This window comes from Ochotona princeps, chromosome 5 (genome assembly GCF_030435755.1).
Source record: "Ochotona princeps isolate mOchPri1 chromosome 5, mOchPri1.hap1, whole genome shotgun sequence".
Taxonomy (NCBI): domain Eukaryota; kingdom Metazoa; phylum Chordata; class Mammalia; order Lagomorpha; family Ochotonidae; genus Ochotona; species Ochotona princeps.
In genome coordinates, this window is record NC_080836.1 from 64,961,040 (window position 1) to 64,978,314 (window position 17,275).

The 17,275-nt window shown below is 33.6% G+C and overlaps 1 protein-coding gene across 4 annotated transcripts in view; it reads right to left on the reverse strand.

Moving 5' to 3' along the window:
• CALCRL (calcitonin receptor like receptor) overlaps window positions 1-17,275 on the reverse strand; it is an 88,826-nt gene that overhangs the window by 36,963 nt on the left and 34,588 nt on the right. For 2 of the 4 annotated variants that reach the window (XM_058664705.1, XM_058664704.1), the window contains 3 exons: window positions 1,871-1,958; window positions 1,587-1,676; window positions 379-471 (listed from right to left, as the gene is read on the reverse strand). In XM_058664705.1, the coding sequence (XP_058520688.1) occupies window positions 379-429 (51 nt within the window). In that variant the 5' untranslated portion in view covers window positions 430-471; window positions 1,587-1,676; window positions 1,871-1,958. The remainder of the gene's footprint in view (window positions 1-378; window positions 472-1,586; window positions 1,677-1,870; window positions 1,959-17,275) is intronic. The other 2 variants (XM_058664706.1, XM_004576988.4) reach the window with 1 other exon arrangement.

Below are 17,275 nucleotides of genomic sequence, written 5' to 3' on the forward strand. Positions count from 1 at the left end.
CTTCATCATTCTATGCCTGAATTAAAAGCATGCACTGAAAGAAATTATTATTGTATTGATTTGATAGAAAATGTGATTAATTTACATACATAAAGTTTTAACTGTGTCATTGTTAAAATTATTAATTATAAATATGTTAGAATTGAAAACAGAAATAATCATATGTAAGAAAACAGTAAGAATGAATTATGATGGGCCCGGCAGTGTGGCCTAGCAGCTAAAGTCCTCTCCTTGAATGCACCGGGATCCCATATGGGCGCTGGTTCTAATCCCGGCAGCGACGGAAGATCTTCATCTCTGTCTCTCCTCCTCTCTGTATATCTGACTTTCCAATAAAAAAAAAATAAATCTTAAAAAAAAAGAATGAATTATGCTTACCATTAAAAATGACAAGAAAATTAGAAAATACAGAATGCACTTTTTGTCCATTATTAAAGCCAAAAAGAAGTATGTTTTCTGGTATAAATCAATCTGCAATAGGAAATGAAGGAAATAAAATTCATTAATATTTCTGTAATAAATTTAAATGAGTCTCAACAGAAAACTTCTTTCAAACTTTGCAATATTTTACTCTAAGGATTTAATTAAGAGAAGTATATGTTACTAATATTTATGAAGATCATGATTTAAAGTATTAACAGTTTATTAAATTCTTACATTTAATATAGTTCATGTAAAAGCAAGAAAGCCTCTTATATACAAATTTTAAGTAATTAGGTAAAAAGCATTTTCCTTGTCTTTCCCAAAATTAAGATAAAATGAGTTTTTAAAGGCTTTTATCTAAGTATTATCATATCTTTATGTGCAAACATTTCAGTAATTTAAGCAGGAAAACTATACTGGAAAATTTCATAAGATTTATCTGCATATCATAAGAATATTCTCATTATCAATGCAGCTATTCAGCACTAGAGATATTTGATTTTTCTAACTTAGAAAATATAAATTTTGATCTTTCTATCTCTTCTCCTCTCTGTATATCTGACTTTGTAATAAAAATTAAATAAATCTTTAAAATGTATATATAAATTTGCCAAGTCATGTGCAATATTGAAATGAGATTACAGGAGATCAACATTATCCAATAAAATATTTCCATTGAAGTATTCCAACAGTAGATAGAATCTTGAGTTAGCGACAATAAAACCTAATTGCTACCCACTGTTTTCTTAACTCTCAGAGACAAACGTTGCTGGATTTACTACCTACATAGACCAAGAATAAGCCACTCTTGCATGCCATTTTTAAATTTTCTTAGTTAATTTTTACTATATAGTATTTTTAATTACATATGAATTGACATGGTGTAGCCATAGGTATACATTGATTTAACTAAATATGTAATTTTAAAAAAATCAAAAGAGGCAAGAAAATTGCAAGCTTACCTATTTGCCATGTAGCTATTAATATAGATTTAACTCTGCTAGAGAACAGCTATGATTTCATTATGTGGCTAATGTGAGTATAAGAATGTTCAGGTCTGTTCCATATGATCACATGTTTTACTATTTCCATGATGCATGCATTACTATCACTTAAATAACACATAAAATCGATTATATTAGTCACTTTCTTTAATGACTCACCTCGAAGTAACACTTCTGTTTAATTGCAGCAGTGTTTCTAATATTGTATTTTCTTCTATCCACTCTCCTGAGCTTTTATTATTAGATGATCTTAAAAGAAATATAACCCCCCAAAAAAGATGTAAACAAAAAATCAGAAAATACTGTATTATTTTTAAATATGAAAAATAATATTGTAATAAACAAGAAACAATAATGAATTTTTGCAATTCAAGAATTAATCTGTTGATTTTTTAGTTTTTATTACATTTTACTGTGAGAAAATCTGATTTCCAAACACTTACATATGCAGTTGTCTCCAGACTCAAATCACATTTTCTTGGATCATATTCAGGGTAGTCGTGAAGGGTTTCTAAATGCAAGGGTCATGACCTGAAATATTGACCGATGTAATCATTAAGGATTATGTGAATGAGCTAAAATTATTTCCATGATAAATTGAACATTCAAAGTAAACCATAGTTCAAATCATACTTTTATTAAGCTACTTCAATTTTTAAAAATTATCTCTTTTAATATTTTGAATTATCAGCATATTAATCACATGTTTCAATATGAATGTTACACATATTTGAAGAACAGACTACAAATATAAATATTTTGTGTTAGTTATTTTAAAAGAATGATGTATGTTTTTTCATGTTAAAATTGTTGAATTTTACATTTATGTTTAACTTTACATTAAATTACCCTGATTTTTACATTTGCATTTGCGTCTCACAAAGTTGCTAAAATTGTTCCTATGTAAATCTGCTATCATTATTAAATCTGTATGAATATAACTATACAGTCATTCTATTTATAATACCTAACCATAAAGTGATTCTAGATTAAACTACCTTTAAAAATTAAATTTTGTTTTTCCATCTCGGGCTTTAATCATCATTCAGTTTTCAAAGAAAGGCAAAAGAAAGGGGGTCTTTCTGTGCTTTTTGTGCTTTCTAAAGTGGCAAATTGTTACATTCACAATAAAATTTCTTAATTTTTGTGATATTAATGATAACATTAAAATTGTTGTTAAAAAACAAAAACCTGAAGCGATTTGAAATCATCCGTAGCAACTGAAGATGTTTCAGCTGGAACTAGGGAAAGACACTGGGTGCTTCCAGATGTGCTGTGGTTGTTCAGGGGTCTGTGCAGTGTCTCAGAACACTGGAAGCTACTAACCTGTGGCCCCTCACAGCCAGGGCTTACTTTTCACGCAATGTAAACATAAGAAATCCTGATATATTTATCCTTACTTGTTCTGTTAGCAAACTTTCTTTTTTAAATGACACATTCTGAATACAAATTACTTAAACTTCTCTATTTAGTATTTTCCTTTCAAACTGATCATTTTAAAGAATATTATGTTCTTGATTCATTTTGTAAAGTTATGTATATGGAAAAAACATTCATCGACTTTCACTAATCTAATGGAATATTTTACTAAGTAAATTTCAAAGAACAGCAAAGGAGAAAACGGTTTCTTTGGATTAAAACTAAAGTTTAATTTTCTCTATTTTTCATTCATTATTTATTTAAATATATTGCATTATTATCAGTTATGTATCTATCTTTCTTGCTGTTATAGTTTGTGAAAGTCAGAAATCTTGTCTATTTATCTTCACATTTGTGTTGGTAGTTAATAAAACTTGCTTCCTATATACATGAATGAAATCAATAAATGAACAAGGATAAAACAGGTTAATGAAGTACTTCAAAATCCTAAAGTCACAAACAAGAACAATTATTGCGATTATTTTGGAAGACTTATTTGTTTTTATTGGAAAGACAGATTTTAAAAGAGAGGGAAATACATAAAGAAAGATCTGTCCACTGGTTCACTCCCCAAGTGAACGAGGCAGCCGGAGCTGAGCCAATTCAAAGCCAGAAGCAAGGATTTTCCTTCGGGTCTCCCACATGAGTGCAGGGTTCCAAGGCTTTGGGCTGTCCTCTGCCGCCTTTCCAGTACACAGGCAGGGAGCTGGATGGGAAGCAGAGAGGCTGGGACACACACCAGCACATGTATCACATTCCGGTGCATATGAGGCTAGGACTTCAGCCACTAACTCATCATACCAGGTCCTATCATGATTATTAGTTGTCACTTTTAAAGGTTTGTTTTTATTTGAAGGACAGATTTTTAAGAGAGAAGGAGAGACAGACAGCTGTCATTTTAAAATTAAGGTTATATTTAATTAAGGTTAATTTTTTTAATTAGGTTATATTTGAAACTTAACTGACAATGAAAGTTGTCATAATTGAGGCAACATATATACGTCTGCTAATCATTCTTCAAATGTCTGTAAGGGCCACACTAGGCCAGACCCAAACCAGGAGTCATAAGCCTGATCCAGGTCCCCAGCGTGGGTGCAGGGACCCGAACACTTGAGCCATTCTTTACTGCCTTTCCAGGCACATTACCAGGGATCAGAAGTAAAGCAGCTGGCATTTGCAGGCAGTGGAACACCTCACCTTTCCACGATCTCAGCCCCTTATTGTTTTGATTTGGGAGAAATATAGTGCAACATGCCATAAGTGGTTCAGTTTTGCTTAAAGGTTATGATACTCAGGGAACATTGATATGTGTGTGAAATATTTCTGTTCTGCAAAGTTACAGTCACAAAGTAAATAACATGGAAAAAGAGAATACAGTGTATGGCCTGCAAAATTCAAGATATTTTGGAAGTAGAATAGAAGTTGATTTTCTTCCTTAATCTTACAGTTAGCATACACTTTTAATATTAGAGTCAGGTGGTTCAACTGATTACTATAAAGATAAGAATTACTGTAAAATAAAATTTTATATGAATTGCTATAAGAAATACTATAAAGAAAAGTAAATTCATGAAAATATAAAAATCAATAATAAACATTTGAGAAAACTAGAAGCAGGTTTTCAAGGCATTGGCATGTATGTTTTTGTGTTTTGTTAGGTTAGTACTGATTTAATCACACTGGTTTAGACTTTTTATGTAAAATAAAATATCCTTTTATACCACAGTAAGCCAAGAAGGTTGTTGTCTCAAAATTTATGAACTTCAAAATGTACAGTGATGAAAAATTGACATAGAGAGCACTTGTGATACTTTTAAGAAATAAAGCTAGAAGGATACATTTCCTAAAGCCCTGAGAAAATAGTCAAAAAGTATTTCAAAAGTTCTTTCAGATTGTATGAACTTATTTCCAAAAGTTCTGCTATGGTATCATAAAAATTTTGTCATTTTAAATAAGTTTTTTTTTAAATGTAAAGACATTTTGGTCAAGAAGCATAAAGAATATCTGGAAATAAGCACATATGTTATTTGAAAAAAAGAAAATTATCTCATTATTAGCAATAGAAGCAGATCTTCCACTTTGTTTAACTTAGAATAATACGTGTAGCATCCACAACATTAGCAGCTTTATGGACAAAATGTAGACAATTACTATTAGCTCCACTCTGATGACACATTACTAAGGCTCTAGATTTCCCAAATCTGTAGTAATCTAGTCCACTTGCAGATTTATTTAGTTTGGCTTTTTTTATTTACTTGATCTGTCTGACAAATTAGGTGAAAACTTACATAATTAATATGCAGTTAAACTAAAAAGGTGCTCCTATTTGCATTGATAAATATCCTGTGAGTTGAATAAAGGTGCCTGTATCTGCTTCTCCGTGGATCATTTAGTGACCACTAATAAATATTTTTAACACTGCTCTTGAAGTCTATTAGATAAGTCGTAAAAGCAATATTAGTGTTTGGTGAAATATTTTTCAAATATGTTGGGAAAATGTCCAACTTACTTTTTGAAACACTCTGCTTCAAGTTTTTGAGCCTATATGTATAATTAAAGGTAATTTAATCCTAAATCATATGTGAAGCATGAAAACACTGTTTTGCCAAGCTTATCTGATTTCCAAATAGAATAATATTTATGTGCTCCTTTAAGTACATATATATATATTTCATGCAGAACAATATGAATTAGCGATATTTTAAAAATCAACTGCGCATGTTTTAAATTTATGCCTGCAAATCCAGCACATAAAACTGATTATTTGACATTCAAACAAGCACAGACTTCAAAACTAATGTTTTCAGAATTTTATCTTTAGGAAAGTGGAAATGCTGATATAAAAACATTTTCCCTCAATTCTGACAGTTTTCATTGTCAGTTAAGTTTCAAATATAACCCAATTAAAAATTTAACCTTAATTAAATATAACAATTATAAAATGAGAGAAAACAAATGTGTGTGGAGAGTAAGATTTTAATGTTTGAATAGAGTTTCAGAAGGGGGGGATGTAGAGAGACTCGTCATCAATTGGTATCATCCCCAAATACTTGCAACAGCACAAGATGATTCAGACCGGTGCCGGACACCTGCAGCTCAATCGAGGTCCTCTATGCAGTTTGCAGGGACTCAGCTGCTTGAACTCTCACACGCTCAAACTGGGTATAGAGCCAGGAAATGAACACACGAGCTCTCTGTGGGGTGCGATTCTCTTAACCTCTTGACCAAGCCCTCGTATAAAGTTTGAATGCCTCACTCCAACCGAGGCTGAAATGTTCTTCCCAGTTTTGGTACATGAAGCAATATTAAGAAATTTGAAAATATAGAGATCTGTCTTTCATAATGATCTGTCACTGAGAAACTAAAATTATATGTCCTTATTGTGATGTTACTTGAGGCTTTTATTATTTCATAGGCTATTGAGTGAATTGGTATCAAAACTGATGTACAAAAGTCCAAACTCCTAGAGTGACTCTGTGGGTCATTTGCATTAGAAGAGCCATTAGAAACTGCTCAAAATGTCAGAATGGACAGGTTCTACCAAAGGACCTCTGAATCAGAATATTTGCGAGAAAAACTTCAGAATCTTAATTTTTAATAACCACCAAGGAAATTGAGGGCTTGCTAAATTTGAACACGCACAATACGAATTTAGCATACTCCCCAGAGCATGCTAGAACTTAAATTTCTATGTCTAGATACAGATCAGACCAACTTTTAAAAGAAGTATAAGTCAAGAAAAACATTCAGCAATGTTTCCAGGAAAAATTAATGTCTCAGAACTCCCACAACAAATTATGGAAACATCTATTTTAAAACATAGCATGTGGGAATTCAGTGACCATTTTTATGTAGATGAATAAATTTAATCTACTTGAAGAAGCTTGCATATTCTTTACTCTTCCAAGAGTAAGTCATCCAGCTTAGTTTTCTAAATCATTGAAGAAACAGAAAAGAAAGAGAACATTGCCTTGATTCCATTCTACAAAATTCTAATTTAATTCTTGATAGAAACTTAGAGACAAGTTTTTTGTTGTTGTTGTTTTGTTTTAGGTTTCCCGGATGAATCAAATATACTGCTAGCATTGAAAGCCAATATTAAAGACAGAATATTCCTCTTACTAATATGAGATAATTAATAATAGAGGAAGCTGAGTATGGTTTATTAATTATAACATATGTACCATACTGACAGAACACGTTAACATTATGGAAGATAATTGTAGGGTGAGAACTCTCAGTACCACTTCACAATTTTTGTTTCATTAGTTCAAAAACTACTCTGAAATAAAACATTTATTTTAAGATAATCCTGTTGTAGGCAGGATAATGACCACACAAATATTTCTGAGTTGTATTGCCCAGAATCTATAATGACAGGTGAGATTATAGATCTTAAACTAGGAAGATTACGCTAGAATATCTAGAAAAATCTGTATTAATTACATGAGCGAGTTAGAGATGTGGCAGAGTAAGAGGGAGTTGACTTCAAAAGATATGGAAAGGGCCTGGCGGCGTGGCCTAGTGGCTAAAGTCCTCGCCTTGAAAGCCCCGGGATCCCATATGGGCGCCGGTTCTAATCCTGGCAGCTCCACTTCCTATCCAGCTCCCTGCTTGTGGCCTGGGAAAGCAGGAGAGGACGGCCCAATGCATTGGGACCCTGCACCCGTGTGGGAGACCTGGAAGAGCTTCCCGGTTCCTGGCTTCGGATTGGCGCAGCACCGGCCGTTGCGGCTCACTTGGGGAGTGAATCATCGGACGGAAGACCTTCCTCTCTGTCTCTCCTCCTCTCTGTATATCTGACTTTGTAATAAAATAAATCTTTAACAAAAAAACATACAAAGACATTGATCCATTGTTGCTCTTAGGAGCAAACATGCAATGAAGGGAAATAGTTCAGGCAAACACCAACTGGATATCCACTAAGGAAAAGGAAACTGGTGTCTTACAATCTGAACACATCTGCAGACATACTCTCCCCCAGAAACTCCCAGCGAGAATGCAGCACTACCAATTCTTATTTTTGTTTTATTATTATTTTTTTTAATACAGTTTAGTTGGTGTTGAGGTCTCCTTTCTGCTTCTCCTCAACTCCCTCCCCTCCCCTTTGTATCCCCTCCAGTCTAACAACGGGTGTCTTTGGTGAATTTTCCCAAGTCCGTTATGCTGCCACTGGAGTGTCTCCCAACAATGTAGGAGACTGTCAATCATTTCGTTGTGAGTTCATTCTTGTATCCCAGGGCCCAGTATATTGGGCCTGTCACCCTTGAAACAATTTGCAGTTGTGAGCTAACAAATGCATATTTTAAATTACTTTTTTATCTTTGTGATCATATGAGATTAGAAAGTAATAATAATAAAAATCCTTACGTAATGAAAAAGTTTTCTTTAAATAGCTCAACTATTCCACTTGGATTCCTCTACTGGAAAGCAAATATTACATTGGAGCTTAGTCTTGTTTTTTGTTGCATGCTTGTTAGAAGATGTACACTAAAGTCAAAGAAACAGCTTAAAACTCCTGATCTTATAATACTTGGTATCTCTAAGTTAATTTTGAAGTAGATACACTGACTTGGAAGTAGGTGCACAAGTAGCAGCTGTTTCAGGAGGTTGATACGATATAACTTACCAAGAAAAAAAATGCTATTAATGCCTGGTTTAATAATGTTTTTAATTTTTGTTACAACTCATTTTGTTAAATTAATACATTATAGAACAGATATAAAAAAAAAAACCTTGTAATGGGTATTTTGGTTTAGTAGTTAAGATTCCTGAACACTGTCAAAGGACAAGGGTTTGAGTCCTGGCTCTGCTTCTGTTTCCAGACTCCTGGTAATGCAGATCTGGGGAGGCAGGAGGAAATGACTCAGGTAATTGGATTCCTGTCACTTTTATGTGAGTGTGTTTCTCTGCCAGTCTCTTGTCTCTCAGAACAAACAAAAATCCTTATCTCGTAGTAAATCCACTATTTTATCATCTGTTTTATCTGTATTGCTCTTAGTCATAGCAATGGTGTGTCAATGAAACGAACCAGGCAAGACCAATACACAAATTTAAGTCACTTGCCCAAGGACATTAAGATGATTAGGACTGACTCCAAGCTCAGAGCTCAGATTCTTTCATATTTTATCCAGAGCCCTTTACCCTATATTACACTGACTCAGAGAATGCAGTCACTTCCTCAGCTAATTAAGATTTGTAAAAGTACGGAATCTGTTTTTGTTTATTGAGTTATTACCTAATTTCCTTTCATTTCAGTTCATCAAATTCATTTATACTTTTTTGAGCAAAGTTTCTTCCTCAAGTTCTTTTAGTAATGTTGTCATAATAAATATTTTCTTTTACTTTGGTAAGGAGCTTGAAAGCATGCATTGGACATTTAGGCGCGATGACAAAGTAACACCACATGTCCTGGCTTGCTTTTGAGCACTTAAAAGTACATTTTAAATGACAAAATACTTCCAGAAATTCTGTTGCTCATTCTACCCTACTCAAGGAGTATCCTCATTGACCTTGTATTGCAAGGAGATAGAAGTTTAATGTTAAAGTTGTTTCCCTCAATAAAAAATAGGGACAGTAGCTACCTGCTGATTTTAAAGGTTAGTACATCGCATATATATGTATATATATATATATATATATACACACATATATGTATATACACATATATATGTTTATTTGTTTATTAGAAGGTAATTTAAAGTAAGAGAGGAGAAACAGAGATCTGTCTGCTGGTTCACTGCCCCTATATGCCACACTGAAGCAAGGAACCAGGGCTTCGTTTAAGTTTTCCTCATGAGTGGCATAGCCAAGTATTCTGGTCATTTTCCACTATTTCCAGATCTTTCATAATAAACTAGGTTAGGATGCAAGTATCAGTGTCACAGCATTGGCTTTAGCTGCTACATCATAATTTTGGTTCCAAAGGCTCCAAAGGCCTGGTGCAGAAGCACAGTGGCTTCTGTCCTCTCGTTGCACACGCCAGGATCTCGTATGGGTGCCGGTTCTAATCCCAGCTGCCCCACTTCCCATCCAACTCCCTCCTGCGGCCTGGGAAAGCAGTGGAGGATGGCTCAAGTGCTTGGGTCCCTGGGCCCATATGGAAGACCCAGATGAAGCTCCTGTCAACTCAGCTTCACCACTGCAGCCATTTGGGAGTAAACCAACGGACAGAAACCTCTCTCTCTCTCTCTTTCTTTCCTGCAACTGCATCTTTCAAATAAAAAATTTTAAAACACTAAGAAAAAAATGAAATGATTTTCTCAACGTTTTCAGCAGCAAGTTAGCAGTCATGAGTCTTAGCCATGCCTCAGTCACTCCTGACCCTGGGCAGGTAATGTACCTCTCCAGGTGTCTCATTTTTAAAATGAGAAAGTAGGATAAAAAGAATTCAAGCCTTTGTTAAGATTTCAAAACTTACAAACTGCAAAAGGAGGAACAGCTATTGTTTAAACTAACTTGAATGCAAAGTGTTTTGTTAGCCTTTTCCACCTGACACTAATATTTTATGGCTCAAGAATACATTGTCTCAGTCTCTAATTGACTATAGGAGTTTGAATTTAAATTTAAGACAGTAGAAAGAAGGCCATTTGTCAAGATAATTATTCTTTTACTAAATAGAAAATCAGAGAGAAAATATCTAGGATAAAAATAAAACCATTTATCTTGTTTATGCATCTTCATATTCTGCCTCTATATTGGGCTCTATTCTACTTGAAAGCGTCTAGTCAGGCAAAATCTACTGCTGTCTTCTTTGCAGAAAGCTCAGATTAGATAAGCAAACATAGTTCTTGTTACAAGTCTCAGAATAGGAATCTGATCAGTTCATCACTTTGAGATAAACTGAATACCATAAAAATTGGAATAGCTCTGATATTACTGGAAGTAGGAATTAACAACTCCTGAGTTTTGGCTGCATTGCATTTTTGTCTTTTTTCATTTAAGAGGTAATTACTTAGCTAAATTTGTTTAATAGAAAAGGTAATAAAGATTACAGGGTCATGAAAAAGAACATGTTAAGAAATTATTGAACTGCACGCAAACTCAACAACACAGTCAGGGCTCACATTTTGGCATAGTGGGTAAACCAGCTGCCTGCAACACTACAAACCAGTTTCCTTCTAATAGTCTAGGAGAAGCCGAGGAAGAAGGCCCAAGTGGCTGGGCACCTGCAACCCAAGCTGAAGATGCAGATGAAGCTCTCAGGTCCTAGCTTAGGCTGGGCCTAGCCCCAGCTTCGTGGGAAACAAACCAGAGGCTGAAAGATTTCTCTATCTCTGTTAGTCTCTCTTAACTCTGGCTTTCAAATAAGTAAATACATCTTCTTTTAACTAAAAATCACACTCACTGAAATGTTACAGTTAATTTGTCAAAATTCTATGGGTAACTCAGCATATAAAAGAAAATCTAACTGCCCATTTAAAAAATTCAATGAAAACTCTCACAAACAAACCCAGAAGAGACATAGAAGTTTAATTACAGTCACTTATGGTCTATTCCACTCTCTAAGAAACATGTACTGTTATATTTGTACCATTGCTTAATAACACAGTTTTCTTTTTCTAGATAGGTACTCAAATAAAGTGTCATTCAAAGAATTTTAATAATTATTATAGTGGACAAATAATATGTGATATCATTTATAAGTAAAGGCAGTAGTTGTACTGATTGCAAACATGAGTTAAACTTCCTGATTCTATAATCCAGTTTATATACAAACTAGCTACTTAAACAAGTTCTGTGAGTATTGCTTTCTTATATAAAAATCGTTCTTAAACCAGAAAATGAAAATAAAGTAATATAAATAAACTTGGTATATAATATATTAATCATTATTATTTCCATATTTTGTTAAAAATATTTAGATATATAAGTAAGCTTATACATATTTTGACTTATTTACCTGAGTCTCAATAGCATTATAAATTGAGAAAAGTTAAAATTTTTAATAACCATGAGAACTAGTATGTATTTAGGATGCTAAATGATGTTGCGAAACAAATATAAATTGTATACTTTTATACAATCAGTATAAATATATATGGTTCCTCAAGCATTTACTATTTCTTTGCAAAGAAAATGTCTCAGATTCTGTCATGTAGTAACAAGTGCTGGCAAGGATGTGGGAAAAGGGAAATCACTGCACGTTGTTGGTTGGAATTTGAGTCCTGCCATTGTGGAAGTCAACATGAAGTTTCCTCCAAAAACTACACAAACCTACTGTATAATCTAGCAGTCCCACTGCTAGGCATATATGCATGGAAATGAAATTGGTCTTTCAAAACGACATTCTCATCCCCATGTCTGTTACAGCACTATTCACAACAGCTGATAATTTGAACAAACTAAATGCTCGTCCACTGATAAATGCATAAAAGTAAAATAAGTAGAAAATTTAAGCACCGTTCAAAGTGGTAGGCATATAGATTGAGATTTTAAAGAGATTTTCTGCAGAAACAATATGATGATTTTTATTTCATCATTTATGTCATCATTTATGTAGTTATGGAAATATAAGGTAAAGCAAATCAATAACATTTTCAGGTATTTGATAATATAACTGAACATTTTGAACTATTGAGTCTACATACACTGAAACTCTAGCAAAATGTAAAGATTGTAATGAAATAGAAAGTAATTATTGCAAAGATATAATACACTAATCCTTTAAGCACCATATATATAATCTGAGATCTGACTTCAATATCAAATTGATTCCAATAACCTTTATTACCTTCTATAGGAAAAAGAAAGTTGCCTTTATGTTTATTTATTTGGTTATCTAATGAACATTCCAGGCTGAATAGTGAAGTAACTATTAAAGAGAGATAATTTTTTGATTAAGTTTGAGATTTCATTTTACACTCTAAAGTACTTACTCCTGGGAGTAATTTTCCCATTGTGGGCACAATTAGCTATTTTCCGGTGATTTGGGTCACTCTCTTTTTATCTGAAAGAGGCAAGTGGCCAAATCTCCGTCAAATTAATAAAAGGTGGGAGGAACCTAAAAAAAATGCTTTTTACTTGATGGAACACTCTCCCTCTGGGAGAATCAATATGGAAAGAATTAATTGCTTAAATAGCACAGAAACAAAGCACACCTCTCCAGCTCTTTGGATTAAAAGCTTTATACCTATTTCCTTTTTATGAAAGTAGAAGTCAAACTCCATGTGAAAACATGTTTTCTTCTACCAACAGTAAAATCAGCAATAATATAAAAAAATCTTGTATTCTTGTTTCATGGAACTTTCCAGCCTTTCCAAAATAAAATTCATTCAGCACTGAATAGCACATCTTACCATGTAGGAACACATCTTGTTTTCTGGCAAGATTAAGCTTTTTTCCAACGAAGTCCCTTCTGGCACAACTGAAATGTAACTCTTGCTAACTGAGGTGGGAATTGACTGAAATACAGTCAAGCTAGTACAATCCTCTGATGGAGGCATGCAGATGGTAGAAAAGCTAGAGACATGTTTTAAAAATCCTGCATCAAATCATATTTAAAGTCAGCGTCAACTCTGTAATTCCTCATCAATGAAACCATTCAATTGTACTTTTGTACTAAAATTGTTGGATTTGGAGATATATTTTGCAACCAAAATACTTTTCAGTAGCATTTTGAAAATTGTTGTAGTAGAAAGATCACTAATTATGGAATAAAAAAGTTTCACGTTGCATTGTAACTGTGATTAAATGGGTTGTGCTAGGCCAACTTCTTGACACGTAAAATAAGATAACTTCAAAATTCTGTCCGTAATTAAACTAGATACAGACTATTCTTTTTCTTCACTAAATCAGGACATCATTACTCATAGCTATAACATTTTCCAAATTCAGCCAATAGGAGTTCATAACTGTCTTTATTTATCCAAATACTTTTTAAAGTGATTTTCTCTTCCAAATCTGAAATAGACTTAGCAAATCTAGCACTTTCAAGTAATCCACAATTAACGTATACCTGTGGCAAGGTGTTTATACCTAATTCATAGAGCAAATACAGCTCTTAAACAAAAACATATGCGTACATTTTTGTCACCTAGGTAAGTATTTTTTTATATTGGCTATCAAAAGCACAGTGACAAAAAGTAGATAAACTAAACTACATTGAAAGGAAAGAGACTTGAAAAATACCATTAAGAAAATGTGAACACAATTCATTGATAGGAAGAAAGTATTTGCGAATCAGCAGGTAAGGGACTTAAATACAATAAATCCTTACTACCTAAAAATAAAGACAATTCAACGATAAAAGAGCCAAGGGACATTACAAATAACCAATAAGTGCATGGAAAAATGTGGGATATTATTTGCCATTAAGTTGTGAATTAGAAGTTGTTAGGAAAAAAGATACTCAAAAAAACCACTTCATATTCACTGAGATAGCTATGCTAATAAAAGAGAACAGACAGTAATTAGTATAAGAAATAAGGTGGACAATTATAACCTCATACTTTGCTGAAGGAAATGCTAAAGATAAAAGAGCTTTGGAAAATATTTTAGCAATTCTGTATGTTATTGAGAAAGTTATCATATGTTACAGCAATTCAAGAGAAATCAAGCATCTGTATGCCCAGGCATGTATACATGCATGCAAATAGCATCATCATTTTTCATAATTGAAAGTAGAAATAACCCAAATATCCAGCAGTCAATGAATGGATTAAAAAAATCCACAGGAAGATTATTGGGCAGCCAAAAGAAAGTCACACAAATATGGGCTATCATGTGGATGAATTTTGTAAATTTTGTGGTAAGAAACAGGTTAAAACAGACACTTGTTGGGGCTGGTGCATCATTGTTATAGCAGGCCTGCAGTGCCTGCAGTGCCAAGATCCCATATAGATGCCAGTACTGTCCTGGCTGCTCCACTTCCCAGCCAGTTCCCTGCTTGTGGCCTGCTAAAGCAGCACAGGATGGCTCGTGTGAGAGACCTGGAATAAGCTCTTGACTCCTGGCTTCACATCAGCTCAGCTTCAGCCATTATGGCCATTTGGGGAATGAAACAGCAGGTGGAAGACCTCTCTCTCTAGCTCTCCTTCTAATTCTATGAAATCTGCCTTTCAATACAGACACATGTTATATGATTCGCTGATATGAAATGCTGAGAGTAGACAAATCCTTCTAAATGGAAAATATATCACAGATTGCGTAGGACTGCAGAAAGATATGTAATGGGATGTGATCGCTAACAAGAGCATATTTGTTTTTTTAGGTTTATAGAAACGTACTAAATAAAATGTGGTGACAGTTGCACAATGCTGTGAAAATTTATATTAAAACCATTTCATTGTACACCTTAGATGAGCAACCTATATGTTATGTGATTTATATCTTAATAAACCTGACTAAAAACAAACAAAATGAATATTCAAATCATGCATTTCCAAATGAAGACTTAAACTGAATAGAATATTGAATCTTTCTCACTTCCTTGCTCTCTCTCCTTTCTCTTTTGAGTGATAATATTCACAATGTAATATGAAAAGCATTGACCAAAATATCCCTCTAGCTTACATAACAAAGTGTAGGTGTAAATTCTGTATTATTTCTATGTTCAACAGCAATAAAAATGCACTGTTTCACATGTATAGAAATGGTTAAGCTTGAAAATAATAGCACACCTTACTTAGTACAGAATCATTTTTAATTCATACACTAAAAATATATTTTATAACTATATATTAAAATAACAACCACAAATAGTTTTAACAGTTTAGTTAAATAGAAAATTTCTTAGTCTTAAGTAAGAGCAATAATTATCATTTTATCTTTCATAATTTGCAGTTTTAATTTTCATTTTTTAACAATAGAAATTAGCAATTTGTATTAAAAATATTTATGTATGATGCATTTTAATTATTATGAACAACAATATCTAAATGTCAAAGAAATATCAGCAAGAAAGAAAATAGAAAGATTGAGCTTTTGCTTTTACACTTAAGAATTAACCCTGCTTCATTGAAAGAAAAGTGAAAAATAGAAAGAAAAAATCATGAAAGGAAAACAAGAAAGGAAGGAAGGAATGAGGGAAGAAAGGACAGAGGCAGAGAGGGAGAAGGAAAAGAAGAAAACAGGGAAATATAAAAAAGTGCGCCTCAGGTAGATGCATAGCTACTTAAGATTAGCTCATCCATTCTTATAAAGATGCAAACAAATTGTTGATGGCACTGAAATTTGTTCTTCTCAAAGTCAGTAATCAAATTCAATCTTAGCACTTATTAATGTTTATTCATGTGTGTATTCATCCATTTAGAGATGTTTATTTTAAATTTAATATATTCTAAAAGCTAGGTTCAGTAGTAGTGCTGTAATTTATGCTCTCAGACATCTATCAATTTTTGTTGGGGAGGAAACACATCTACTCCTGAAGTGTTGGTAATCAATTTTCAATAAATCTTAGTGTCCATGTGACCAAATGAAATGATTCATTTTACATAGGAAAAGTGAATTGTGAGTGTGTGTGTAGACAGAATGCCAGAGAGAGTCGGGGGAGAGGGAGAGACCTACATAGAGAACATGATGTTTAGGCTTAGTTTGGAACTATGGTCTTCAGAAATGCCAAGAATGTGAGAGATACAGCTTCTGAGATAATGCTCTACAATACAGATTTTCATTTTGTTGCCCACCCTGAATCACTGGAAATACCAACCAGAAGCATTATCCTGAGAAGTTTTAGCTTCAGTCTCTCCGAAAGAATCCCCTGCTACTTTTATGATGTCTCCTGCAGGCACTGGCCTAGACAGGAATGACAGGTATTTCATTTGTTTGCAATCTGTTACCAAAAAATAACAGTGAAGCAGTAGAGCAGGATGACAAAACAAAGTTGCAGGATTAATTCAAAGGTGAAGGAGGGGGAACTGTAGAGATACAAGTTAGACATGTACAGGGACTTTACAGCAAGTAAGGAAAGCACGTGATGCTGAGGGCTGCAACTCATAAAAATAGTAGTGGAGAGAACTGTATAGTTAATGTTTATGTCTCCCTAAATTCTGTATGTTGAATCTCTGTGTCTCACTATTCATGGTACTGAGAATTGGGGATCTTTTAAACATAATTAAACTTGAATGAAGTCATGAAGAGTGTGGAAACCCCATTGAGGGATTGATGACCTTATAACAAAAGAGACAGGAGGTCTTTTTCTCTGTCCCCACCTCCCACCAAAGACAGGTCCACCCATGCTGACATCCTGCTTTCAGCTTGTCACACTCCAAAACCATGAGAAATCAGTGTTTGCTGTCTAAGTCGCTCATTCAGTTTTTTGATGATCTATGAGCTAGGAAGATATTTAAAGTCAGATACATAAAAATAATCTCCTCCATAAGGATCTGAGAATTTAGTGGATGTAAGAAACTTTGACCAAATTTTCAAAATTTTATTGTGAGGTCTGGATAGGCTTGAATCTTTACTATAAGGAACACAATATAAGCAGA